This window comes from Ovis aries, chromosome 3, assembly GCF_016772045.2.
Source record: "Ovis aries strain OAR_USU_Benz2616 breed Rambouillet chromosome 3, ARS-UI_Ramb_v3.0, whole genome shotgun sequence".
Taxonomy (NCBI): domain Eukaryota; kingdom Metazoa; phylum Chordata; class Mammalia; order Artiodactyla; family Bovidae; genus Ovis; species Ovis aries.
The window spans coordinates 146,889,563-146,916,308 of record NC_056056.1 but is presented as its reverse complement, the minus strand read 5'-3'; the positions used below and the strand labels follow the sequence as shown (position 1 = coordinate 146,916,308).

At 37.5% G+C, this 26,746-nt stretch overlaps 1 protein-coding gene across 4 annotated transcripts in view; it reads left to right on the top strand.

The window, feature by feature from the left end:
- Positions 1 to 26,746, top strand: part of LRRK2 (leucine rich repeat kinase 2) — a 213,335-nt gene that overhangs the window by 106,179 nt on the left and 80,410 nt on the right. For all 4 annotated transcript variants that reach the window (XM_042246875.1, XM_027967445.2, XM_042246876.2 and 1 more), the window contains 6 exons: positions 1,149 to 1,378; positions 1,789 to 1,916; positions 3,507 to 3,725; positions 7,028 to 7,229; positions 7,804 to 7,892; positions 26,120 to 26,307. In XM_042246875.1, coding sequence (XP_042102809.1) covers positions 1,149 to 1,378; positions 1,789 to 1,916; positions 3,507 to 3,725; positions 7,028 to 7,229; positions 7,804 to 7,892; positions 26,120 to 26,307 — 1,056 coding nt within the window. The remainder of the gene's footprint in view (positions 1 to 1,148; positions 1,379 to 1,788; positions 1,917 to 3,506; positions 3,726 to 7,027; positions 7,230 to 7,803; positions 7,893 to 26,119; positions 26,308 to 26,746) is intronic.

Here is a 26,746-nt window from a genome sequence, read left to right as displayed (position 1 = left end):
ATTTATGGTCACCTAATCTATAACAAAGGAGGCAAGAGAAAAGACAGCCTCTTCAGTAAGTGGTGCTGGGGAATCTGGACAGTTACATGTAAAAGAATGAAATTAGAATTCTACCTCATATCATATAAAAAAAAAACTCAAAATGGATTAAAGACTGGAAACTGTAAAACGCTTAGAGGAAAACAGGAAAAATACTCTTTGACATAAATCACAGCAAGATCTTTTTTTGACTTATCCCGTAAAATAATGACAATAAAAACAAATAATTGGCACCTAATTAAGCATAAAAACTTTTGCACAGCAAAGGAAACCATAAACAAGATGAGAAGACAACTCTCAGGATGGGAGAAAATATTTGCAAATGAAGCAACAGACAAAGGATTAACCTTTAAAATATACAAACAGCCTATGGAGCTCAATATCAAAAAAATCAAACAATCCAATAAAAAACAGGTGAAAGACCTAAATAGACATCTCTACAAAGAAGACATACAGATGGCCATAAGGCATATGAAAAGATGGTCAGTATCACTAATTCTTAGAGAATGCAAATCAAAACTACAATGAGGTATCACCTCGCATCAGCCAGAATGGCCATCATCAAAAAATCTATAAGCAATAAATGCTGGAGAGGGTGTGGATAAAAGGAAACCCTCTTACACTGTTAGTGGGAATGCAAATTGGTATAATCACTGTGGAGAACATTATGGAGGTTCTTTAAAAAACTAAACATAGATCTACCTTGATTCTTTATCCTATGGGCTTTGTAAAATTTTAGGCTTTATAATTTTTAGAGTTTTATTTGTGATATTTAAAGAAATTTTGTATGTGTTTTATATAAAATTTTAATGAGTATTACAAATATTTTGATACTTTGATTCTTTCTCGTGTCATTATATTTGATGAGGCTTCCGATAGGCTTCCGATCATTATCAGCTAGACCAACCAACATCACTAGCAAAGTAGATATATTAACAATGCATTGAAAGACACATGCATTATTAAGTTAGTATGAGTTATGTGCTCTTTTGCATACTGTACATTATGACATTTTGATATTTAAAATAATTCAGTGCATAAGAATTCACCTATAGCCTAAGTACACTGTTAAGCAGTTTATTATTTTATTTTTGTTTTTCAAATACCAGGTTTCTTCAGCAGCGGTTGAAAAAGGCTGTGCCCTATAACCGAATGAAACTTATGATTGTGGGAAATACTGGGAGTGGCAAGACCACCTTATTGCAGCAATTAATGAAAATCAAGAAATCAGATCTTGGGATGCAAGGTGCCACAGTTGGCATTGATGTGAAAGACTGGCCCATCCAAATAAGAGGCAAAGGGAAGAAAGACCTCATTCTGAATGTATGGGATTTTGCAGGTATTTATTTTGCTAAAATTTTTTATTCAGATATCTTTTTAAAAACGGATTTAAAAACTGGATTTTCTGTTCCAATACTACAGAGACCTGATGGATCATATGGAATTATTCCAAAGTCATTTATTTCTCCTAATTCTTCCCTTGCCCCCAGAATGAAGAAGCAATGGAAGGAAATGTTAGGAACCAGCACGTGTCAGCTGAAGCTACATAGCTGACACATTAGCAAGAAGTTGTCAATCCCTAGTAAAAACCCAGTGTAATCTTGTAGCTATTATCTTTTGATTGTTTCTCTCTCTCTCTTTTTTTTTTTGTATGGTATATAGTGGGTAGTGCCACCTAACTTTATTTTTGAAGAAGAGAATTCTTGTCTATTCTCTGGAAGACTGAAAAGTTCTCCAATCTTTATTTAGGTCGTGAGGAATTCTACAGCACTCATCCCCACTTTATGACCCAACGAGCCTTGTATCTTGCGGTCTATGACCTCAGCAAAGGACAAGCAGAAGTTGATGCCATGAAGCCTTGGCTTTTCAATATAAAGGTGATATGATCTAATAATTTGAGAATAGAAAATATTTCATGAGTTTTCTTATTCTATATAAGGTGATTTATTTGGGGCAAATAGTACCATCAAGCAGACTTTTCAAATACTTTTTTGCAAGAAAGTTAGAAGCACTTAAACTTTGAGTTAGGAAATTTTTAGGAGTAATTAAGTTGTGACATGAAAATAGTATGTTCTATGTTAATGAAAGGTATAGAAACTTGAAGCTTTTTTAATCTATTAAAAATGAGAATATATGTTAGGCTATTTTTATATTCTTTTTTATTTTATTTTATTTATTTATTGGCTGCACTGTGTGGCTTGCAAGATCTAAGTTCTCTGACCAGGGATTGTACTTGGACCATGGCAGTGAAAGCCCCAAAATCCTAACCACGAGGGTATCAGGGAGCTCCCTGGTATTATTACTTATGTATAATATGAATTTCCTTAATTTAAAATAAACTGTAGTAAGAAAAAGAAGCAATCTATGCATTACCAACTGTGTCCTCAGAGGCAATTTAGTATAAAGCCCTGTGGGACTTACAGTTTTAAATGGTCCCAGATGAATATTATATATTTGAAATTTTGCAACTTTTCCATTTTGTCTCTTGCTGTTAGATATTCCTTCATGTATATATGGTTTTAAAAATCTGTGCCTTTTTATAATTGATACTAAAGTAAAAATGAATGGTCATTGAATAATGCTCTAGTAGGCTCTTCTGTGAGGCAAATCTGAGCCACCAGGGAAGCCTACTATTAAGAGACATTTCTAAGTATAAAGACAGGCCAACTTAAAAAGTATCAGTGGATACACGCTTGACTTTATCTTATAATCTATAGACAATACATTAGAATATGTAATGAATCCATACACCTTTTCCAAAGGAATACCTAAGACAGAAGTAGCAATAAAGTTATAAATGACAGTCATCAATCAGATGAAATAATTTAGATGAAGTTTTTCTCTCTCAAAGAGATGGGGACTGGGCAAGTGGTCAGGATGGAAATACAATGTGCTTTTAACTTTGCATGAAAGATAATGTTCAGTTCCACTCGCTGAACATAGTTCTGTTTTTGCCAAATAAATCCTCTACTTCAAATTACTGTCCAAATGCTTTATTACTTTAGTGACTTGTTTTTTCTTTGTAGAAGCCACACTGAATTACTATAATATGAATTAATGAGCTTTAATTCACAGATAAGGAAGAGAAAATATAAAACAAATTGTATTACTCTGATATTATTTGGGTGTTATTAAATATTATTTTATCTAGAAGCCCAAAGCACACTTAAAGAATAACCCATTTTAGGCAGAGAGGAAAGAAATGTGTTATTACTGTCACATGGACCACCTGAAAAGTGACAATAACTAGATTAAGAAGGAGCATAAAAATGACTTTTAAAAATTTCTTAAGTTTAATTTGTTCCCTTAGGTTTAAGGAAGGGAAGACAGTTGTCATTTTCTTCTTGAAGTCTTTTGAATTCTCATTTCGATTCTAGTGAATTTCATAGAAAGTGAATATCAGTGGAAATATAAGCAGTCTTGATTTTTAAAACAAACACAAGAGTGTTTTGTGTCTTCCCCCATAGGCCCGTGCTTCTTCTTCTCCTGTGATTCTTGTTGGTACACATTTAGATGTTACTGATGAGAAGCAGCGCAAAGCCTGTATCAGTAAAATTACCAAGGAACTCTTGAACAAACGAGGATTTCCTGCAATACGAGATTACCACTTTGTGAATGCCACTGAGGAATCTGATGCTTTGGCAAAACTTCGGAAAACCATCATCAATGAGAGCCTTAATTTCAAGGTAACATGGTTCATTGCCTACCCTAGGTGGTAGATAAATATAATTTATTAACTGTTACATTCTGCAACTGCTAAGAAATGTCAGCAGTCTTGAGAAAAGAATAACTATCTTAAAAGTATGGGGTTTTCTTAGCTGTTAGCATTATTCAAGTACTTTTAATTTTAAAATTATTTATGTTAGACTTAATTTTGAACTCACAGAATTGGGAATTAGAAATAATTGAGGATCCTGAGAGAAACTAAAAGGATATCTGAGAGGCTGAGAGAATGTTCCTGAGAGAATCTGGGGACATGTTTTTGATGCCCTTTCTCTCCCAACATCCTATAGTAGTGATTCAGTCAAAAGGATAACGATGGATGTTGGGGTCTTGGAGTGATCTTTCTTGTATTTTTCTTTGACTGTTTTTTCTCCATCTGCTCCTTTTGGAGTTTCTGTTTTATGCTCGTCTTGGTCTTTGTTGTTCCTTCATGTCTTTGTCACTGTGATTCCCCCTTTCAAATATTTTTTTTCCTTCAATATTGAGAGAAGGCTCTTCCATCTGGTCACCACGGTCACTAATTTGGTTTTCAACAATGTGTAAGCAATATTCTAGTTCATACAAACTTTATGTCAAGAGTTATGTTTTTGATTTACAAAGTTTTTCTTTCTGGTAAGACAAATAGAGTTCATAGAGTTCATAAAACACAAATAAATTGGTTAACAAATGCTTGTTTTTAATACAAAAGAGAAAGAAATTTTACCTGGGCTCTACAGATAGCAAGGGGTAAACTGTACTGAAAAACACTTTGAATAGTTCCATATGACAAACACAATAGTGGATTTCACCGTTAGTCTCTATTGGTTTAGCTCATTAGTACTAACGATCAAAGCTGTGGCTTCTAACAAGGGTCTTGTTTTGCCTGGACAGTCCCAGTGTAATTATTAATTGTGTCTCACTACATTCTCAGAAGCATTCCAGTTTGGATGATAAATTACACGGTCACCTTGGTTATAACACATTATCCAGTTAGCTTAGTTCTGTTCCATTTCCACAGATTATGCTCTGTCTAAAACTTAATGAGCCATTTATAAGTGTGCCAGTCTTTGTGGTGCTCAGAGAGAGAATTTGCACATTTATATCTTTCCACACATTTATCACAATCAATAAAAGCTTTTACAAATGTGGGTCAATGGAAATTTTATGTTAGAAGAATAAAGTATCATTTATCTCTAGTTTTTGCTACTCTTTTGTGAGACATATGATTAAAGAGTGATATGACTTTTAAGAAACAAATGCACCAAATTAATATATTCAATTAAATATCCTCTTTACCCAGGGAATTTCCTTTTGAGACTATATCTATACTTACAGAACTTTGCTGTTACTTATAATATTTTAATAGCTTCTCTCTTATCATTGATATCAGACCATTTATCATATTTTAAAAAAGAATTCTTAAAGTATGAGTTTGTTTTGAGAAAATCTGGATTTAGTTGAGGAAGTCTATGAAAAGAGTAGTTGATTCATCAAGCTGGACTGGTACTACTTTAGGCTAACAGCAAGTTAGACCAGTTTACTGGTGATAAGACCAGTCTGTTTTCTGCGCTTGTACGTGAACTCTGAAGGCAATACCGGATGAGGAGGTTAAAAACAAATGCTTTGAGAAATGGCATTATTATTTGAAGGAAGGTATATATTGCAAATGCATGCATCATTCTGTTATATTGGTTTGAAAATTCAATTGGCTGCTTTGCAGAATAGTGATTCAGATGACCCCAGAACAATAAGCCTGCCAGAACTTGAATATTCTTTCCTTCCTGAGGTGCCTCAACCTGTATTCAGTCAGCAGCTTTTAAGCTGTTAGAAATCTTTTTTGTTTGGTCTTTCATTTGTTTTTCATCTTTTCCTTTTATCTTGATCTTTTCTAATCTTTGTGTGTCTCACTCTTATTAACATGTGTCCATGCAGAGTTTAGAATAAAAGCTTTCTGTTTTTGACTGTCGGTGACCCGATGATAAAGGTTAAAGGAAGTAGGACAAAATAGAAATCAGTGCCAACAATGTCCCTCTCAGGCTTGTCCAGCCCCTTAGCAGAGTGGGATCCTTTGCTCACCCTGTAATCTAGCTCTGTAAAGTCCATCCCTTTGTTTCTTGACTACTGTGTGAACTTGTTTACTTTTATATGTAGGTTTCCCTTCTTGGGTTAAACGCAGACTTCAATCTGAAGTTCTGTTTTATCTTAATTTATAAATGATGAAGAGAGGGAATATGAAAAGTGGAGGTTAGTGAAATTATATTTAATTTTCTGGTTCAAGGGGTACCTCAAAACAATCCTGATTGTTTGGAAGTAAATATGTAAGTAATGGTTACGGCTGCTATAAATTAGGCTCCTGAAGGATCAAGTTAAGAGTAGAAAAAGAACAAGTATAAAGTTTGTGTGTGTGTGTGTGCAGGTATAATAAACCCAATTTCTATTTGTAATAAGTTGAAGAGTTCAAGTAGAAATTTTATTCTTTATTGTCAAGAATATATTCATGGGTTGAGAAATGAGGAGAGTTTGCCACCTGGTGGTTTGCAAAGGCATTTACTATTATTAAAGTTGTATTTCTATTTAAAATTAGATTTTTAAGAAGAAAAAATGTTTGGAAATATTTTTATTACAGAAACTTTCATATAAGATCATACTATTAAAATTTTGATTTTAATTAGATTCTAAGTGTAAGAGACCCCAAATCATCCTCTCGTATAGAATCATTGGGTTTAGATGATTTTTTATTTTTCCAAGTTCAAGTCTCCATGAAAAAGCATAGCTTAATGAGGAAATTTCATGTCTGTCTCCAGACTTCACTGTTGAAATGTACATCCCACTAATATTACATTTTGCAAATAGCAAGAAGAAAATGTAGTTTTACTTTGGGATGTGGATAGTTTCATCTAAAAAATAAAGTCCAAAAGCTCTTACAATCCTGACTTTTATGTTAGCATATCTGTTACCTGTAGATTTAATGTCTTAGAAAATAGTAGGTCCTTTATTTAAGGTTAATGATTTGTCCTGGATTTCGCCATGGATTTTCTGAATACCTTGATAATTATTTCCATACAATGTTATTTGATAGTTCTTTCCAAATTGGCTTCTGTGTTCACTTTTTTTTTCTTATTTTAAGGTAATCTTATTTATTTCTCATGATTTAATTAGTTTTACATTGCATCTTGATTTTATTAAAAATAATCATTTTCTGAATGATTAGCGCAGAATTTACCAACCACCTGACACACAGATGCATAAAATGGATTTTTACAGCTTGTCATCTGTAATTTCATAGATCCGAGATCAGCCTGTTGTTGGGCAGCTGATTCCAGACTGCTATGTAGAACTTGAGAAAATCATTTTATCAGAGCGTAAAAATGTGCCAATTGAATTTCCTGTAATTGACCGGAAACGATTATTACAACTTGTGAGAGAACATCAGCTGCAGTTAGATGAAAATGAGCTTCCTCATGCAGTTCACTTTCTAAATGAATCAGGTTTGTTTATTACATATTTTTTCAAAGTTCTGCAGTAGAGTTGGTGAAAATGTGTCTGACCCTTGTATAGGATTTACATTTAAAAGAATATTGACAAAATTCTTTAATAGGTAGCTGATTTTTTTTCTTTTGGAAAGATCATCATGTGTACTGATGTTGAATCATATATTATGTCATAAGAGAAAAATTTAGAAATTATCTAACGACTAGTGGAAAAAGTCTCTCAGCCAGAGTTAAAACATGTGGATTCTAGAGCTTGACCGTAGTATTCAGGAGCTCTGAAACTCTAAGTTCAAGCTATATCCTTCATAGTATCAAGTGAATTTAGTGTATGTGGAAGTTATTTGTACACTCGCAGGAGAATTATTATTGTGATGGTTTAACTTGGCACTTGGAGAATCAATGGTTGACTGAGATGAAAGCTGGGATGCCCTGGTTCTGGTCTCAGCTCTGATCCCAACAATGCTGAAGTTTTCTAATCTGTAAAATGAGGAGACTGGGCTAGATTCTCTCTGAAGCCCCTTGATATTTTCATATTCTAAATCCCATGTTTCACTTTTGATTTTTCCTACAGGGGTCCTTCTTCATTTTCAAGACCCAGCACTGCAGTTAAGTGACTTATATTTTGTAGAACCCAAGTGGCTTTGTAAAGTCATGGCACAGGTTGGTATATTATACTTCTGAGGCATGGGGGTAATGAACTTCAGGTGACACCTAGAGTACTGAGCTTTATAGAGTTTGTGTTTAGTTAAGGTAGAGACTCCAATACTTTGGCCACCTGATGTGAAGAACTAACTCATTGATAAAGACCCTGATGCTGGGGAAGATTGAAGGCAGGAGGAGAAGGGGACAACAGAGGATGAGATGGTTGGATGGCATTTCACTAACTCAATGGGCATGAGTTTGAGTAAACTCTAGGAGTTGGTGATGGACAGAGAGGCCTGGTATCCTGCAGTTCATGGGGTTGCAAAGAGTTGGGCACAACTGAGTGACTGAACTGACTGAAGGTAGAAACTGCTGTGAATACAGAAAATGGTAGAACAGTTTGTGTAGAAGACTGTATAAAGAAGAACTTTGTGGAGGGGGAGAAGATATCTTAGAATTTAATGTCTTTGTTTTCAATTCATAGACAGAGGTTTGTGTCGCTCTATTCCATAGTACCTTTCTAGATCCAAAAAGTTTCTCTTTATGCAGTTGTCTACACAAATTGTTCTTCCATTTTCTATATTCACAGTTTTTTGGCTTGTTTACTGATATAATCAATTGAATGAAAGCTTTGTGAAAATCTGTGGGGTAAATAAGTATAAGAAAATTGTATAGATGAGCTTGTGAAACCTCTGTCTAGACAACATGTTGGGAAATTTTGACTCTTCAGTGGAATATAAAACTCTGGGCTTCCCTGGTAGCTCAGATGGTAAAGAATCTGCCTGCAATGCAGGAGACTCAGGTTTGATCCCTGGATGAGGAAGATCGGCCTGGAGAAGGGAATGGCTACCCACTCTAGTGTTCTTGCCTGGAGAATTCCATGGACAGAGGAGCTTGGCAGACATAATTGGACCTGATAAGGCTGTGAAACCTCTGTGTAGACAACAAGGAGGGAAATTGTGACTTTTCAATATAATATAAAACTATAAGTGCTTAGCATTTTGAAAAGTAGTTATGGCTGTCTATATTTCATATGGAAAATGATTTCTTCTATCACTAATAATCAGGTACCAATGAGTTTACATTAATTAGCTACCATAATCCTCTCTGTAGATTTGCTGCAGAAAACCACTCAAGCAACACACTAGCTCAGGGTTCCTCAATGTCAGCCCTATGGACATTACGGGGCAGGTAATTCTTTGTTGTACACTGTAGGATGATAGAAGCATCTTTGGCCTCTACCCTCTAGATGCCAGTAGTACTTTCCCAGTATGAGAAGTAAAATGTGCCCAGACATTTCCAAATATTTTAGGAAGTACAAAATCACCTTGGGGAGGACGACTGTGTCTGGATGAATCATGAATTGAAATGAGCTTGGGGAGGGAATCACCAGCATGTGTACTCACTGGCAGCTATTTTTCTTATAATTTATAGTTACTAAAATGTATCTTTTTACATTAGAAATATCTTTTCTAATTAACCATAATGTTAATTAAATCCCTTCAGATAATCTGAATGATAGTTCCTAAATGTCTTAAAAAAATTTGTTTATTTATTTATTTATTTTTGGAGGCTAATTACTTTACAATATTGTATTGTTTTGTCATACATTGACATGAATCTGCCACGGGTGTACACGTGGTTCCCAATCCTCAACCTCCCTCCCACCTCCCTCCCCATCCCATCCTTCTGGGTCATCCCAGTGCACCAGCCCTGAGCACCCACCCTGTATCATGCATCAAACCTGGACTGGCGATCTGTTTCACATATGATAATATACATGTTTCAATGCCATTCTCCCAAACCATCCCACCCTCACCCTCTCCCACAGAGTCCAAAAGACTGTTCTATACATCTGTGTTTCTTTTGCTGTCTCGCATACAGGGTTATCATTACCATCTTTCTAAATTCTATATATATGTGTTAGTACACTGTATTGGTGTTTTTCTTTCTGGCTTACTTCACTCTGTATAATAGGCTCCAGCTTCACCCACCTCATTAGAACTGATTCAAATGTATTCTTTTTAATGGCTAAGACTCCATTGTGTATATGTACCACAGCTTTCTTATCCATTCATCTGCTGATGGACATCTAGGTTGCTTCCATGTCCTGGCTATTATAAACAATGCTGTGATGAACATTGGGGTACACGTGTCTCTTTCAATTCTGGTTTCTTTGGGTGTGTATGCCCAGCAGTGGGATTGCCGGGTCATATGGCAGTTCTATTTCCAGTTTTTAAGGAATCTCCACACTGTTCTCCATAGTGGCTGTACTAATTTGCATTCCCACCAACAGTGTAAGAGGGTTCCCTTTTCTCCACACCCTCTCCAGCATTTATTGCTTGTAGACTTTTGGATAGCAGCCATTCTGACTGGTCTGAAATGGTACCTCATTGTGGTTTTGATTTCCATTTCTCTGATAATAAGTGATGTTGAGCATCTTTTCATGTGTTTGTTAGCCATCCGTATGTCTTCTTTGGAGAAATGTCTGTTTAGTTCTTTGGCCCATTTTTTGATCGAGTCGTTTATTTTTCTGGAATTGAGCTGCAGGAGTTGCTTGTATATTTTTGAGATTAATTCTTTGTCAGTTGCTTCTTTTGCTATTATTTTCTCCCATTCCGAAGGCTGTCTTTTCACCGTGCTTATAGTTTCCTTCGTTGTGCAAAAGCTTTTAAGTTTAATTAGGCCCCATTTGTTTATTTTTGCTTTTATTTCCAGTATTCTGGGAGGTAGGTCATAGAGGATCCTGCTGTGATTTATGTCGCAGAGTGTTTGCCTATGTTTTTCTCTAGGAGTTTTATAGTTTCTGGCTTTATGTTTAGATCCTTAATCCATTTTGAGTTACTTTTGTGTATGATGTTAGAAAGTGTTCATTTCATTTTTTTACAAGTTGTTAAAAAGATTGTCTTTTCTCCATTGTATATTCTTGCCTCCTTTGTCAAAGATAAGGTGTCCATATATGCGTGGATTTATCTCTGGGCTTTCTATTTTGTTCCATTGATCTATGTTTCTGTTTTTGTGCCAGTATGACACTGTCTTGACGACTGTGGCTTTGTAGTAGAGCCTGAAGTCAGGCAAGTTGATTGTTCCAGTTCCATTCTTCTTTCTCAAGATTGCTTTGGCTATTCGAGGTTTTTTGTATTTCCATACAAATGGTGAAATTATTTGTTCTAGTCCAGTGTTTTTGCCTGGAGAATCCCAGGGACGAGGGAGCCTGGTGGGCTGCCATCTATGGGGTCACACAGAGTCAGACACAACTGAAAGCAAGTTAGCAGCAGCAGCAGCAGTTCTATGAAAAATACAGTTGGTAGCTTGATTGGGATTGCATTGAATCTATAGATTGCTTTGAGTATACTCATCTTCACTGTATTGATTCTTCTGATTCATGAACACGGTATATTTCTCCATCTATTTGTGTCCTCTTTGATTTCTTTCACCAGTGTTTTATAGTTTTCTATTATAGGTCTTTTTTTTCCTTTAGGTAGATATATTCCTAAGTATTTTATTCTTTTCCTTGCAATGGTGAATGGAATTGTTTCCTTAATTTCTCCTTCTGTTTTCTCATTGTTAGTGTATAGGAATGCAAGGGATTTCTGTGTGTTGATTTTATATCCTGCAACTTTACTATATTCATTAATTAGCTCTAGTAATTTTCTGGTGGAGTCTTTAGGGTTTCTATGTATAGGATCATGTCATCTGCAAATAGTAAGAGTTTTACTTCTTTTTTTCCAATCTGGATTCCTTTTCTTTTTCTACTCCGATTGCTGTGGCCAAAACTTCCAAAATATGTTGAATAGTAGTGGTGAGATTGGGCAGCCTTGTCTTGTTCCTGACTTTAGGGGAAATGCTTTCAAGTTTTCATCACTGAGGATAATGTTTGCTGTGGGTTTGTTATATATAGCTTTTCTTATGTTGAGAATTCAGCTGTGAAGCCGTCTGGTCCTGGGCTTTTGTTTGCTGGAAGATTTCTGATTACAGTTTCCGTTTCCGTGCTTGTGATGGGTCTGTTAAGATTTTCCATTTCTTCCCAGTTCAGTTTTGGAAAGTTGTACCTTTCTAAGAGTTGTCCATTTCTTCCAAGTTGTCCATTTTATTGGCATATAGTTGCTGATAGCAGTCTCTTATGATCCTTTGTATTTCTGTATTGTCTGTTGTGATCTCTCCATTTTCACTTCTAATTTTGTTGATTTTTCTCCTTTTGTTTCTTGATGAATCTGGCTAATGCTTTGTCAATTTTATTTATCCTCTCAAGGAACCAGCTTTTGGCTTTGTTGATTTTTGCTATGGTCTCTTTTGTTTCTTTTGCATTTATTTCTGCCCTAATTTTTAAGATTTCTTTCCTTCTTCTAACCCTGGGGTTATTTCTTCCTTCTCTAGTTGCTTTACGTGTAGAGTTAGGTTATTTATTTGACTTTTTTCTTGTTTCTTGAGGTAAGCATGTATTGCTGTGAACCTTCCCCTTAGCACTGCTTTTAAAATGTCCCATAGGTTTGGGTTGTTGTGTTTTCATTTTCATTCTTTTCTATGCATATTTTGATTTCTTTTTTGATTTCTTCTGTGATTTGTTGGTTATTCAGCAGCATGTTGTTCAGCCTCCATATGTTGGAATTTTTTAAGTTTTCCTCCTGTAATTGACATCTAATCTTACTCTTCATTATGGTCAGAAAAGATGCTTGGAATGATTTCAATATTTTTGAATTTACCAAGGCTAGATTTATGGCCCTATCCTGGAGAAGGTTCCATGTGCACTTGAGAAAAGGTGAAATTCATTGTTTTGGGGGTGAAATGCCCTATAGATATCAATTAGGTCTAACTTGTCTCTTGTATCATTTAAAGTTTGTGTTTCCTTGTTAATTTTCTGTTTAGTTGATCTATCCATAGGTGTGAGTGGGGGTATTAAAGTCTCCCACTATTATTGTGGTATTATTAATTTCCCCTTTCATACTTGTTAGCATTTGTCTTACTTATTGTGGTGCTCCTATGTTGAATACATATATATTTATGTAAATCTTCTTGGATTGATCCTTTGATCATTATGTAGTGTCCTTCTTTGTCTCTTTTCACTGCCTTTGTTTTAAAGTCTTTTTATCTGATATGAGTATTGCTACTACTGCTTTCTTTTGGTCTCTATTTGAGTGGAGTATCTTTTTTCTAGTCCTTCACTTTCAGTAAGTATGTGCCTCTTATTTCAAGGTGTGTCTCTTGTAGGCAGCATATATAGGGGTTTTGTTTTTGTATCCATTCAGCCAGTCTTTGTCTTTTGATTGGGGCATTCTACCCATTTACATTTAAGGTAATTATCGATAAGTATGATCCTGTTGCCATTTACTTTGTTGTTTTGGGTTTGAGTTTATACACCCTTTTGTGTTTCCTGTCTAGAGAGGATCCTTTAGCATTTGTTGGAGAGCTGGTTTGGAGGTGCTGAATTCTCTCAGCTTTTGCTTGTCTGTAAAGCTTTTGATTTCTCCTTCATATTTGAATGAGATCCTTGTTGGGTACAGTAATCTGGGTTGTAGTTTATTTTCTTTCATCACTTTAAGTATGTCCTGCCATTTCCTTCTGGCCTGAAGAGTTTCTGTTGAAAGATCAGCTGTTATCCTTATGGGAATCCCCTTGTGTGTTATTTGTTGCTTTTCCCTTGCTGCTTTTACTATTTGTTCTTCGTGTTTGATCTTTGTTAATTTGATTAATATGTGTCTTGGGGTGTTTCACCTTGGGTTTATCCTATTTGGGACTCTCTGGGTTTCTTGGACTTGGGGGACTATTTCCTTCCTCATTTTAGGGAAGTTTTCAACTATTTCTCCTCAAGTATTTTCTCATGGCCTTTCTTTTTGTCTTCTTCTTCTGGAACTCCTATGATTCAAATGTTAGGGCATTTAACATTGTCCCAGAGGTCTCTGAGGTTGTCCTCATTTCTTTTAATTCTTTTTTCCTCTCTGTTTCATTTATTTCTACCATTCTATCTTCTCCCTTACTAATCCTATCTTCTGCCTCTGTTATTCTACTGTTGGTTCCCTCCAGAGTGTTTTTGATCTCATTTATTGCATTATTCATTATATGTTGCCTCTTGTATTTCTTCTTGGTCCTTGTTAAACATTTCTTGCATCTTCTTGATCCTTGTCTCCAGGCTATTTACCTGTAACTCCATTTTGTTTTCAAAATTTTGGATCATTTTCAATATCATTATTTGGAATTCTTTATCACATAGCTTCCCTATCTCTTCCTCTTTGGTTTGGTGGGCATTTATCCTGTTCCTTTACTTGCTGAGTATTTCTTTGCCTTTTCGTCTTGTTTATATTGCTGTGTTTGGGATAGCCTTTCCGTATTCTGGCAGTTTGTGGTTCCTCTTTATTTTGGAGGCTCCTAGCTGTGGGTGGGGTTGGACCTGTGGCTTGTCAAATTTTCCTAGTTAGGAAATCTTGTGTCTGTGTTCTGGTGGGTGGAGCTGGATTTCTTCTCTCTGGAGTGCACTGAAGTGTCCAGTAATGAGTTTTGAGATGTTAGTGGATTTTGTGTGACATTGGGCAGCCTGTATATTGAAGCTCAGGGCTATGTTCCTGTGTTGTTGGAGAATTTGCATGGTATGTCTTGCTCTGAAACTTGTTGGCCCTTGAGTGGTGCTTGGTTTCAGTGTAGGCATGGAGGTGTTTGATGAGCTCCTATAGATGAATGTTCCCTGGAGTCAGGAGTTCTCTGGTGTTCTCAGGATTTGGACTTTAGCCTCCTGCCTCTGATTTTCAGTCTCAAACTTACAGTAGCCCCAAGACTTCTCCATCTATACAGCACTGATGATAAAACATCTAGGTTAATGATGAAAAGTTTTTCCACAGTGAGGGACACCTGGAGAGGTACACAGAGTTACATGGGGAAGAGAAGAGGGAGAAGGGAGTTAGAGGTGACCAGGAGAAGCAGAGGGGGAATCAAAAGGGGCGAGAACAAGCTAGCCAGTAATCACTTCCCTATGTTCTCTCCACAGTCTGGATCCCTCAGAGATGTTCATGGAGTTACACAGAGAAGAGAAGGGGGAGGAAGGAGACAAAGGTGGCCAGGAGGATAAAAGGGGGGAATCAAAAGGAGAGAGACAGATCCAGCCAGTAATCAGTTCCCTAGGTGTTCTCCACAACCCAGAACACACAAAGAGATTCACAGAGTTGGGTAGAGAAGAGAAGGGGAAGGGAGGAGATAGAGGCTACCTGATGGAGAAAAAGGAGAGTCCAAAGGGGGAGAGAGCAATCCAGCCAGTAATCTCACTCCCAAGTAAAAATGGGTACTGAAGATTGGATTCTTAAAGGCACAAAATTGATAACAAATACCAAAAAGCAAAGATTAAAAATCTAAAGTAGAGGTTAGATTCTCAAAAATACAATGTTAAAGGAAAAAACAAAGTTGCAAAAATTATAAAATATATATATATATGAAGTTTGCTTTAAAAATTGGGTCTTTTTTGCATATTAATAGTAGGTTATAAAAATGAAAATTAAAGGAGTAATAGAGGACTTAAAAATTAAAAAAATTTTTTTTAAGTTAAAAAATGATAATAGTAAAAATATATCTAGAACTGTCTCTGGTGTTGTTGTGGATAGTGCGGGGTCAGTTCATTTTTGGATAGTTCCTTGATCTGGCTAACACTTCTCAAGATCTATAGGCCCCTTCTTATGTACTTGGTGCTAACTGCAGGGTTTTAATCTATTGCACCTGTCACTTCCAAAGTGGTTCCCTCTGTTTATTTTAGCTTCTCCTGTTTGCTGGCCTCTTCAATGTCTAATTTCTACCCTGACACAAGGGGGCAGTGGTGGTCACCTTTTTAGGCTTGCCTTTTCGATCCTGCTGTGTGGAGGAAAGAACACTGCAAACAAATATCAGTGGCATCTGTAGGGAGTGCTCCCAGTGTCTCGGCCACAATGGGTTTGCCCCGGCTCACGGTGCGTGTATTTTCCCAGTCTACACTGCTCAGGCTCTAGGTTGCTCTGCCGGGAACTGTCTGAGGCGGGCCCTGGGTTGAGTGCACTTCCCAGGTCTAAGACACTCAGGTTCAGGTTCTCGGGTACGCCACAAAGGTGTAGACTTGAGTGGGCCTGCGTTTTGTGCCCTTCCCTAGTCCGAGCAGCTCAGGTGACCAGGTGCTTGATGAGTGCAGTCACTGACTTATCACCTCCCCTGTCCCTGCCACTTGGTTTTCTGGGTGTACAACTGGCGTGCCTTCTCAGCTGTGCTGTGTCTCTTCTGGGGAGCTGATCTCTGGCTGCGACCCTCCTGGCGGATGTCGACCATCCAGAATCCCAAGGAGTCTTGGTTAGCAACGAAGCCTGCTTGCAGTTTGGTAGATGATGCCTCTCTGGGGCTGCGATTGCCCCCTTCCTGCTCTGGCTGTCCTCGTGTGCCTGTCTCCAGTGGGGGATGGGCCGGTCTGCAGCCAGCTAGCTCTGCTCAGTCCTTTGTTCTGTGAGCTGTCCTGGTGGTGTCTTCAGTTCAGTTCAGTTCAGTTCAATCACTCAGTCGTGTCCGACCCTTTGCCACCCCATGAATTGGTCGTCTTAGGTTAGGGCTTTTCGCGGGACAGCTATCCCACAGTCTGGTTTGCTATCTCTAGTTAGTTCCCTCAGATTGCCCTTGGGACATTAAGGCCCAGTCTTCCCTGTCCAGTCCCCTCTTGCTAGCTTGCTAGTGGCTGATGCAAGTGTCTGCACTGCTTCTCCACTGTGAGTTGCCTTTAGGCATGTAATCTGTGGGTTTTATTTATTTATTTATTTTTCCTCCTGGTTATGTTGCCTTCTGAGGTTCCAAGGCTTGCCACAGATTAACCGGTGAGAGTGTTTCCTGGTGTTTGGAAACCTCTCTCTTTTTAAAGACTCCCTTCCTGGGATGGATCTCCATCCCTACCTTATTTGTCTCTCTTTTTATCTTTTATATTTTTTCCTACCTCCTTTTGGAGACAGTGGCTGCCTTTCTGGGTGCCTGATGTCCTCTGCCAGCATTCAGAAGTTGTTTTGTGGGTTTTGCTCAGCATTCAAATGTTATTTTGATGAATTTGTGGGGGAGAAAGTGGTCTCCCTGTCCTATTCCTTTACCATCTTAGGACTGCCCCCCTAAATTTCATCTAAGGAAAAAAAAAGTTATTTTAAAGAGGGAACTCATTTACTGCTAAACCCTATACCGTGGAACCTGAGAACATACTGAAACATTACAGTTGGCAATTAATTGTAATTAGACAGTTACTACTATTCTGGTAGATATTTTTAAATTAGACTTTCACCCTAATGCAATAAGCCATGGAAAATGTGATATTACTCATCTACTCAATGAGAATGGAGCCAGAAAATTATAGTGGTCAAGCATAAACTCTAGAGTCAGTACAACCTGTGTTCAAATCTGTCCTAAATACTTATCAACTTTGACATTTCTTAATGTTTTCAGCCTTTGTTTCTTCCCTTGTAAAATAACAATAATAACAATATTATCTTCTACATTGCCATTGTAGTTTGGTAAAAATCAGCAATAAATTTTAGTGAAATTTTATATTTAACCCATTTGGTAATTAAATACTTATTTTAGAAAAAAGAAAAATCATCAAAACTATGAAGATGTATTCATGCATTTTTGAAAAATGTGCCAGGAATGGAATAAATAAAAAGAAATATAGTGTAGGTATATGCATTCTGTGTAGGAAAGGGAGTTTTAATTATACCCTGAAGAGTTTACCCTAGGTGGCACATTCTATCAGAAAATAACTAAACTCTGTACAGTCAAGAAAAGGCTAAAGTTGCACCAAAAAGTGCATGTGTTTCCTTATGAATTGGGAATATTTAAAGTTGCACACATGTGGATATTAGGGTGGATACATCATATTCAATAGAATAATGAACTGGTTTGCATCAAAATCACTATCTCTTAACAAAATCAAATTTCCACCATGACTAAATAAAATCCCTGAAGATGCTATGGAGTAATTAAGTGGAAACTCCATGAAAATTCTTCTCATTAGCATACTTATACTGTTAGTTATACTATAAGCATGTTAATTTAATTGAAAATTGTTAGGAATTTGAACAGCTCAAGTTATTTTGAAAGATGGATCTAAAGGGTCAGTAAAATGATTTAAATTTCTTAGTAATGTAAATGGTGATTTAAATTTCTTATTAATGTAAATCATTTTTATTTATTCTGATATACTGAAATATGTTATTTTACTAAGGTTTAAAGAAAATGAAGGCTATAAGTAATCAAGTGAAAATGAGAATGACTTGCCTGACACTAAGTCAGTAAAAATAAACAGAAGTATTCACCTCCATGGGTCATCAAGGCAAGGGCAGAAATAATTTAAGGTGCAGAAGCTCTAATGAGCCCATCCACCCTCTCTGTGTTCTGAGCTTTTAGGTCACTAAACTTATTAAATAAGTTTCCATCAACACACAAAGAAGTTTGCAAAACTCAACTAACTATATGATAAAAGAAATATGAAAGGGACTCACTGGATCAATTGTGTTGCCTATTATAAAACTTGCATGGTGATTTAGTCTTGATAAAATGTATGAAGAATTTGGAAGAGTCTCTTTGCTTGCATATGAGCCTAAGATAGCCTTAGAAATAGCCAAGCTAAAGGAATAATAGGAGGTATTTTAAAGGTGATAAACTTACGAAAAGGTTTAAGTTTTTGGTATGTAACAGGATACCCACAAACTTAGAGTACATAAGTAAATTTGGAGAAAAACGTAAACAGTTCATTGGAGAAAAACATCAACAGTTCATCGTTTCTCACTATTCTGTGGATTTATTGGTTTCAGCCAAGTGAGTCTGCTCCACATGGCACTGGCAGGGGTCATTCACTTGACTTCCTCATTAAGATGGTCTGGAGATTCCAGGAAGGCTATATTCACAGTTTTGGTTTGTTGGTTCTCCTCCATGTGACCCCGCATACATATGTAGACCTCTTAAAGGCCAGGCACAGAACTGGTAAAATGTTAGCTCTGCCATGTTCTGGTAACCAGAGCAACCACAGGTCTTGGTCAGATTTAAGGGAAAATGTATGGATTTTATATCTTGAAGGATTAAGCAACCTACATACTTAGGGAGAGAAAAAAATTAATGTGTCCATCTTTGGAAACTATCTGCTACAAGTAGTGATTATTGTTCAGTAGCTAAGTTGTGTTAGACTCCTTTGAGATCACATGGACACTCCACTGTCTCACAGAGTTTGCTCAAATTCATATCCATTGAGTTGGTGATGCTGTCTAACCATCTCATCCTCTGCCACCCAGTTCTCCTTTTGCTTTCAATCTTTCCCAGCACCAGGATCTTTTCCAAATAGTGGTAGTGCACTATAGATCTAAAAAAATCAAGCACAAACTTCTATTTTAAAATCAGTTTGTCTTAAGTAAAATAGAGTAAGTATGTAATAATAGCAGACATATGAGAGGTTACTTATATGCTTTTCAAAGATTATCTCATTTAATTCTTGGAATGGCTCCTTTAAACGGTACTATTTGAGTGCCCATCTTGAAGATGAAGAACTTGATAGAGAGGTTAAATAATTTATCAAATTACATACTGATAAATGTAATATTATTCATATTCAGGGAGAATTAGAGTTGGGATTTTAAACTAAGTGGTTTGACTCTAGTGCCTGAGAGCCTAACACAATGATAAAATGCTCAAAACTTTATTTTCCCAAAATTCACACATTCAGCAATATTTATTATGAACCTAATGATGTTCCAGATATTGTTCTGGTACTGGGGCTATATAGCAGTAGGGAAAACAAGGTTTCTACATTCATGGAGTTGATGTTCAAATGGGAGGAAACAACCAAAGCAAGAATACTTAATGTGTTTGGTGGTACAGATTGCTACAAAGAAAGCTTCAAGTGTGGTTGGGGATGGAGAGTGAGTTGTCAGACAAGGTCTTAGTGACTCTGTTGTTGTTCAGTTATTCAGTCATGCCCAACTCTTTCTGACCCCATGGACTGCAGCATGTCAGGCTTCCCTGTCTTTCAGCAACTGGAGCTTGCTCAAACTCGTGTCCTTTGAGTCAGTGATGCCACCAACCATTTTGTCCTCTGTTGTCCCCTTCTCCTTCCGCCTTCAATCCTTCCCAGCATCAGGGTCTTTTCTAATGAGTTTCTCTTTGTATCAGGTGGCCAAACTATTTGAGCTTCACCTTCAGCATTAATCCTTCCAATGAACATTCAGGATTGATTTCCTGTAGGATTGACTGGTTTGATCTCTTTGCAGTCCAAGGGACTCTCAAGAGTCTTCTCCAATACCACAGTTCAAAAGCATCAGTTCTTCGGCACACAGCTTTCTTAAATATTTCAACTCTCACATCCATACATGACTACTGGAAAAACCATAGCTTTGACTAGACGTCTAGAACCTCTGTTGGCAAACTGATGTCTGCTTTTTAATATGCTATCTAGGTTTATCTTAGCTTTCTTCAAAGGAGCAACTCTCTTTTAATTTTATGGCTGCAGTCACCATCTGCAGTGATTTTGGAGTCCAAGAATATAAAGTCTGTCACTGTTTCCATTGTTTCCCCATCTGTTTGCCATGATGTAATGGGAATGGGTGACATGATCTTAGTTTTTTGAATGTTGAGTTTTAAGCCACCTTTTTCACTCTCCTTTCAACTTCATCAAGAGGCTCTTATTCTTCTTCACTTTCTGCCATAATGGTGCTGTTATCTGCATTTCTGAGGATATGGATATTTCTCCTGGCAATCTTGATACCAGCTTGTGCTTTATCCAACCTGGCATTTTGCATGATGTACTCTGCATAGAAGTTAAATAAGCAGGGTGACAATATACAGCCTTGATGTACTCCTTTCCTAATTTGGAACCAGTGGGTTGTTCCATGCCCCATTCTAATTGTTGCTTCTTACCTGCATACAGGTTTCTCAGGAGGCAGGTAAGGTGGTCCAGTATGCCCATCTCTTGAAGAATTTTTCACAGTTTGTTGTGATCCACACAGCCTTGTCCTTGTCTAAAAGACTTTAGCATAGTCAGTGAAACAAAAGTAGATGTTCTTCTGGAATTTTCTTGCTTTTTCTATAATCCAAGGGATGTTGGCCATTTGATCTCTGGTTCCTCTACCTTTTCTAAATTCAGCTTGAACATCTGGAAGATTTCGGTATACATGCTATTGAAGCCTAGCTTGAACAATTTTGAGCATTGCTTTGCTTGTGTGTGAAATGAATATAATTGTGCGGTAGTTAGACCATTCTTTGGCATTGCCTTTCTTTGGGATTGCAATGAAAACAATTTTTCTAATCCTGTGGCCATTGCTGATTTTTCCAAATTGGCTGGCATACTGAGTGCAGCACTTTCACAGCATCATCTTTTAGGATTTGAAATAGCTCAGCTGGAATTCTGTCACCTTCACTAGCTTTCTTTATGTTGGTCCTTCCTAAGGCCCACTTAACTTTGCACTCCAGGATGTCTGGCTCTAGATGAGTGATCACACCATTGTGGTTACCTGGGTCATTAAGATCTTTTTTGTTTAGTTCTTCTGTGGATTCTTTCGACTTTTTCTTAACTTCTGCTTCTGTTTGGTCCATACCATTTCTGTCCTTTATTGTGCCCATCTTTGTATGAAATGTTCCCTTGGTATCTCTGTTTTTCTTGAAGAGATCTAGTTGTTCCCATTCTATTGTTTTCTTCTATTCATTTGCATTGATCACTTAGGAAGACTTTCTCATCTCTTCTTGCTATCTTTTGAAACTCTGAATTCAAATAGGTATTCAGTTCAGTTCAGTTCAATCGCTCAGTCGTGTCCGACTCTTTGCGACCCATGAATCGCAGCACGCCAGGCCTCCCTGTCCATCACCATCTCCTGGAGTTCACCCAGACCCATGTCCATCGAGTTCGTGATGCCATCCAGCCATCTCATCCTGGGTCATCCCCTTCTACTCCTACCCCCAATCTCTCCCAGCATCAGAGTCTTTTCCAATGAGTCAACTCTTCGCATGAGGTGGCCAAAGTACTGGAGCTTCAGCTTTACCATCATTCCTTCCAAAGGAATCCCAGGGCTGATCTCCTTCAGAATGGACTGGTTGGATCTCCTTGCAGTCCAAGGGACCCTCAAGAGTCTTCTCCAACACCACAGTTCAAAAGCATCAATTCTTCGGCACTCAGCCTTCTTCACAGTCCAACTCTCACATCCATACATGACCACAGGAAAAACCATAGCCTTGACTAGACGGACCTTAGTCGGCAAAGTAATGTCTCTGCTTTTGAATATACTATCTAGGTTGGTCATAACTTTTCTTCCAAGGAGTAAGTCTGTTTTAATTTCATGGCTGTAGTCACCATCTGCAGTGATTTTGGAGCCCCCAAAAATAAAGTCTGACACTGTTTCTACTGTTTCCCCATCTATTTCCCATGAAGTGATGGGACTGGATGCCATGATCTTCATTTTCTGAATGTTGAGCTTTAAGCCAACTTTTTCACTCTCCTCTTTCACTTTCATCAAGAGGCTTTTAGTTCCTCTTCACTTTCTGCCATAAGGGTGGTGTCATCTGCATATCTGAGGTGATTGATATTTCTCCCAGCAATCTTGATTCCAGCTTGTGTTTCTTCTAGTCCAGGGTTTCTCATGATGTACTGTGCATAGAAGTTAAATAAGCAGGGTGACAATATACAGCCTTGACGCACTCCTTTTCCTATTTGGAACCAGTCTGTTGTTCCATGTTCAGATCGAACTGTTGCTTCCCGAGCTGCATACAGGTTTCTCAAGAGGCAGGTTAGGTGGTCTGGTATTCCCATCTCTTTCAGAATTTTCCACAGTTGATTGTGATCCACACAGTCAAAGGCTTTGGCATAGTCAATAAAGCAGAAATAGATGTTTTTCTGGAACTCTCTTGCCTTTTCCATGATCCAGCGGTTGTTGGCAATTTGATCTCTGGTTCCTCTGCATTTTCTAAAACCAGCTTGAACATCAGGGAGTTCACGGTTCACGGATTGCTGAAGTCTGGCTTGAAGAGTTTTGAGCATGACTTTACTAGCATGTGAGATGAATGTAATTGTGTGGTAGTTTGAGCATTCTTTGGCATTGCCTTTCTTTGGGATTGGAATGAAAACTGACCTTTTCCAGTCCTGTGGCCACTGCTGAGTTTTCCAAACTTGCTGGCATATTGAGTGCAGCACTTTCACAGCATCATCTTTCAGGATTTGAAACAGCTCAAATGGAATTCCATCACCCCCACTAGCTTTGTTTGTAGTGATGCTTTCTAAGGCCCACTTGACTTCACATTCCAAGATGTCTGGCTCTAGATTAGTGATCACATCATCATGATTATCTGGGTCGTGAAGATCTTTTTTGTACAGTTCTTCCTTGTATTCTTGCCACCTCTTCTTAATATCTTCTGCTTCTGTTAGATCCAGACCATTTCTGTCCTTTATTGAGCCCATCTTTACATAAAATGTTCCTTTGGTATCTCTAATTTTCTTGAAGAGATAGGTATATCTTTCCTTTTCTCCTTTTGCTTCTTTTCTTTTCTAAGCTATTTGTAATTCCTCCACAGATAACCATTTTGCCATTTTGCATTTCTTTTTCTTGGGGATGGTTTTCATCACTGCCTTCTACAATGTTACAAACCTCAGTCCATAGTTCTTCAGGCACTCTATCTATCAGATCTAATCCCTTGAATCTGCCTGTCACTTCCATTGTATAATCATAAGGGATTTGATTTAGGTCATACCTGAATGGCTTAATGGTTTCTCCTGCTTTCTTCAATTTAAGTCTGAATTTTGCCATTAGGAGTTCATGATCTGAGCTACAGTTAGCTCCAGGTCTTGTTTTTGCTGAGTGTATGGCACTTCTCTGTCTTCAGCTGCAAAGAATATAATCAATCTGATTTCATTATTGACCATCTGGTGTTGTCCATGTGTAGAGTCATCTCTTATGTTGTTGGAAGAGAGTGTTTGCTCTGATCAGTGAGTTCTCTTGGCAAAACTCTGTTATTTTTTGCCCTGCTTCATTTTGTACTCCAAGACCAAATTTGCCTGTTACTCCAGGTGTTTCTTGACTTCCTACTTTTGCGTTCCAGTCTCCAATAATGAAAAGGATATCTTCTTTTGGTGTTAGTTCTAGAAGGTCTTGAAATGTCTTCACAGAACCATTCAATTTAAGCTTCTTTTGCATTAGTGGTTAGGGCATAGACTTGAATTACTGTGATATTGAATAAGTTGACTTGGAAACAAACAAAGATCATTCTGTTTTTGAGATTGTACCGAAGTACTGCATTTTGGACTCTTTTGTTACTATGAGGGTTACTCCATTTCTTCTAAAGGATTCTTGCCCACAGTAGTAGATATAATGACCATCTGAATTAAATTCACCCATTCCAGTCCATTTCAGTTCACTGATTCTTAAGATGTTGATGTTCACTCTTGCCATCTCTTGTTTGACCACATCCAATTTACATTGATTCATGGACCTAACATTCCAGGTTCCTGTGCAATATTGTTCTTTATAGCATCGGGCTTTACTTTTACCACCAGACTGATTCATAATGGAGCGTTGTTTCTGATTTGGCTCAGACTCTTCATTCCTTCTGGAACTTTCTCTGCTCTTCTCCAGTAGCATATTGGACACCTACCTACCTGGAATATTCACAGTCAGTGTCATATCTTTTTACCTTTTCATGCTGTTAATGGGATTCTCAAGGCAAGAATGGTGAAGTGGTTTGCCATTCTCTTTTCCAGTGAATATTTTGTCAGAACTCTCCACCATGACCCTTCTGTCTTGGGTCTCCCTACATGGCATGGCTCATTGTTTCATTGAATTGGGCAAGGTTGTGGCCCAGGTGATTACTTTGGTTAGTTTCCTGTGATTGTGGTTTTCATTCTGTCTGCCCCCTGATGGATGAGGATTAAGAAGCTTGTGCAACCTTCCTGATGGGAGGGACTGGCTGTGGGGAAAACTGGGTCTTCTTTTGTTGGGCAATGCCAAGCTCAGTAAATCTTTAAAACAATTTTCTACTGAAGGGTGGGGCTGTGTTCCCGCCCTGTAGTTTAGCCTGAGGCCAAACTGCAGCTGCTGCTGCTGCTGCTAAGTGCTTCAGTCATGTCCGATTCTGTGCAACCCCATAGACGGCAGCCCACCAGGCTTCCCCATCCCTGGAATTCTCCAGGCAAGAACACTGGAGTGGGTTGCCGTTTCCTTCTCCAATGCATGAAAGTGAAAAGTGAAAGTGAAGTCACTCAGTTGTGTCCGACCGTCAGCGACCCCATGGACTGCCGCCTACCAGGCTCCTCCATCCATGGGAATTTCCTGGCAAGAGTACTGGAGTGGGTTGCCATTTCCTTCCCCTTGTTTCTATTTAAGAATCCCTTAAATATTATAGATCTACTAAATAAAATTAAGCACAAATCTCTTTTTAAAATTAGTTTATCCAAGTAAAATAAATATGAATATGTAAATAGGATTGGTAAAATGTGAGGGCTTCCTTTGCTAAAAATAGTGATATGTATATTATGTGTTTTATGTATGTTATCTTATTTTGTTCTCATGGCAGTCTAAGAGACAGTTACTTTTATTTCTCATTTTACAAAGAAGGAAACTGTGGGTAAAGAAATTAAATTCAAGATCATACAACTGGCAGTAGAGTTTTGATTTGAACCTGAATTCTCAACTCATGTTTTTAATTGCTGTGATGATGATCAATGCTCAAATTATGGTCTCCACTTTAGAATCTTCAGAGTTTCTTGTTAAAAAAACAGATTCTCAAGCCTTATCCCTGACCTATGACTCAGACTGCATGGAGTCCACTGAAATTCAGTGATTACTTGTTTGAAAATCACTTAACTTACTAAGCTGCCTCTCTTTCCACTAATGGAAACCCACCTCCGATTGTATAAATGTAGCAACATTTCTGTTGCAAATCTGTGGTGATAACAGTCTGGAAGATAATTTCCTCCGGAATATATTATTGATGAGACTGTAATAAACATGTGGGGTAATGGACTGATGTATTAATTGAACTGGGGAAGGCTTGTGGTTCATTGGTATCAGAGGATCTCCATCGTTTCTGATCTGGATTCACTCACTTATTTTAATAATTTCTGTGTGTAAGTGTGTGTGTGTGAAAGATACTAGGTTTATGTGGCTGCTAGGTAGAGAAATTAGGTTCTGTGTTGTACTTGACAACATTAGAATTGTTTCGATCATTTTTACTGAGCAAAGGAAATTCTTTAAATTCAGAACTTTCCAGCAGATGAATTCTATGATTATGTATACGTTTAAACCTTTCAGATTTTGACAGTGAAAGTGGAAGGCTTTCCAAAACATCCTAAGGGAATTATTTCACGCAGAGATGTGGAAAAATTTCTTTCAAAGAAAAAGAGATTTCCAAAGAACTACATGGCACAGTACTTTAAACTCCTAGAAAAATTCCAGATTGCCTTGCCAATTGGAGAAGAATATTTACTGGTTCCAAGCAGGTAAGCTAAAACTTAAAAATTTAATTACTCTATGGAAATTTACCATATATTCTTTTAGTTGTGAAAGTAACTTTGGTCTATGATGAATGTGCTAATTTTTTCCTTCTTGTGTAAACTTTGTACTGGAGTATAGCATTTTCTTTTGGTGAAGACTACATTTGACATTTTAAAGATGTAAATGATTTTATATATATAATTATTATTTGATTTGACAATGCTCAGTTTATTTAAGAAAGGTTAATAGTGGAGATTAGAGAGTGTTTGTGTTGCTGTGTGTGTATGTATGTTCCTCATATGATATTGAAGGAGTTATTAGGCAGATTCTGGAGAAATGGTGATTTTTCAACAGAGTCTTTAAATAATTTATGACTGTGAATTTTCAGAGGATATGGCCAACACAAGGAGTCCTAAATTCTAGCACTGTGTTGTAGAAATTTTT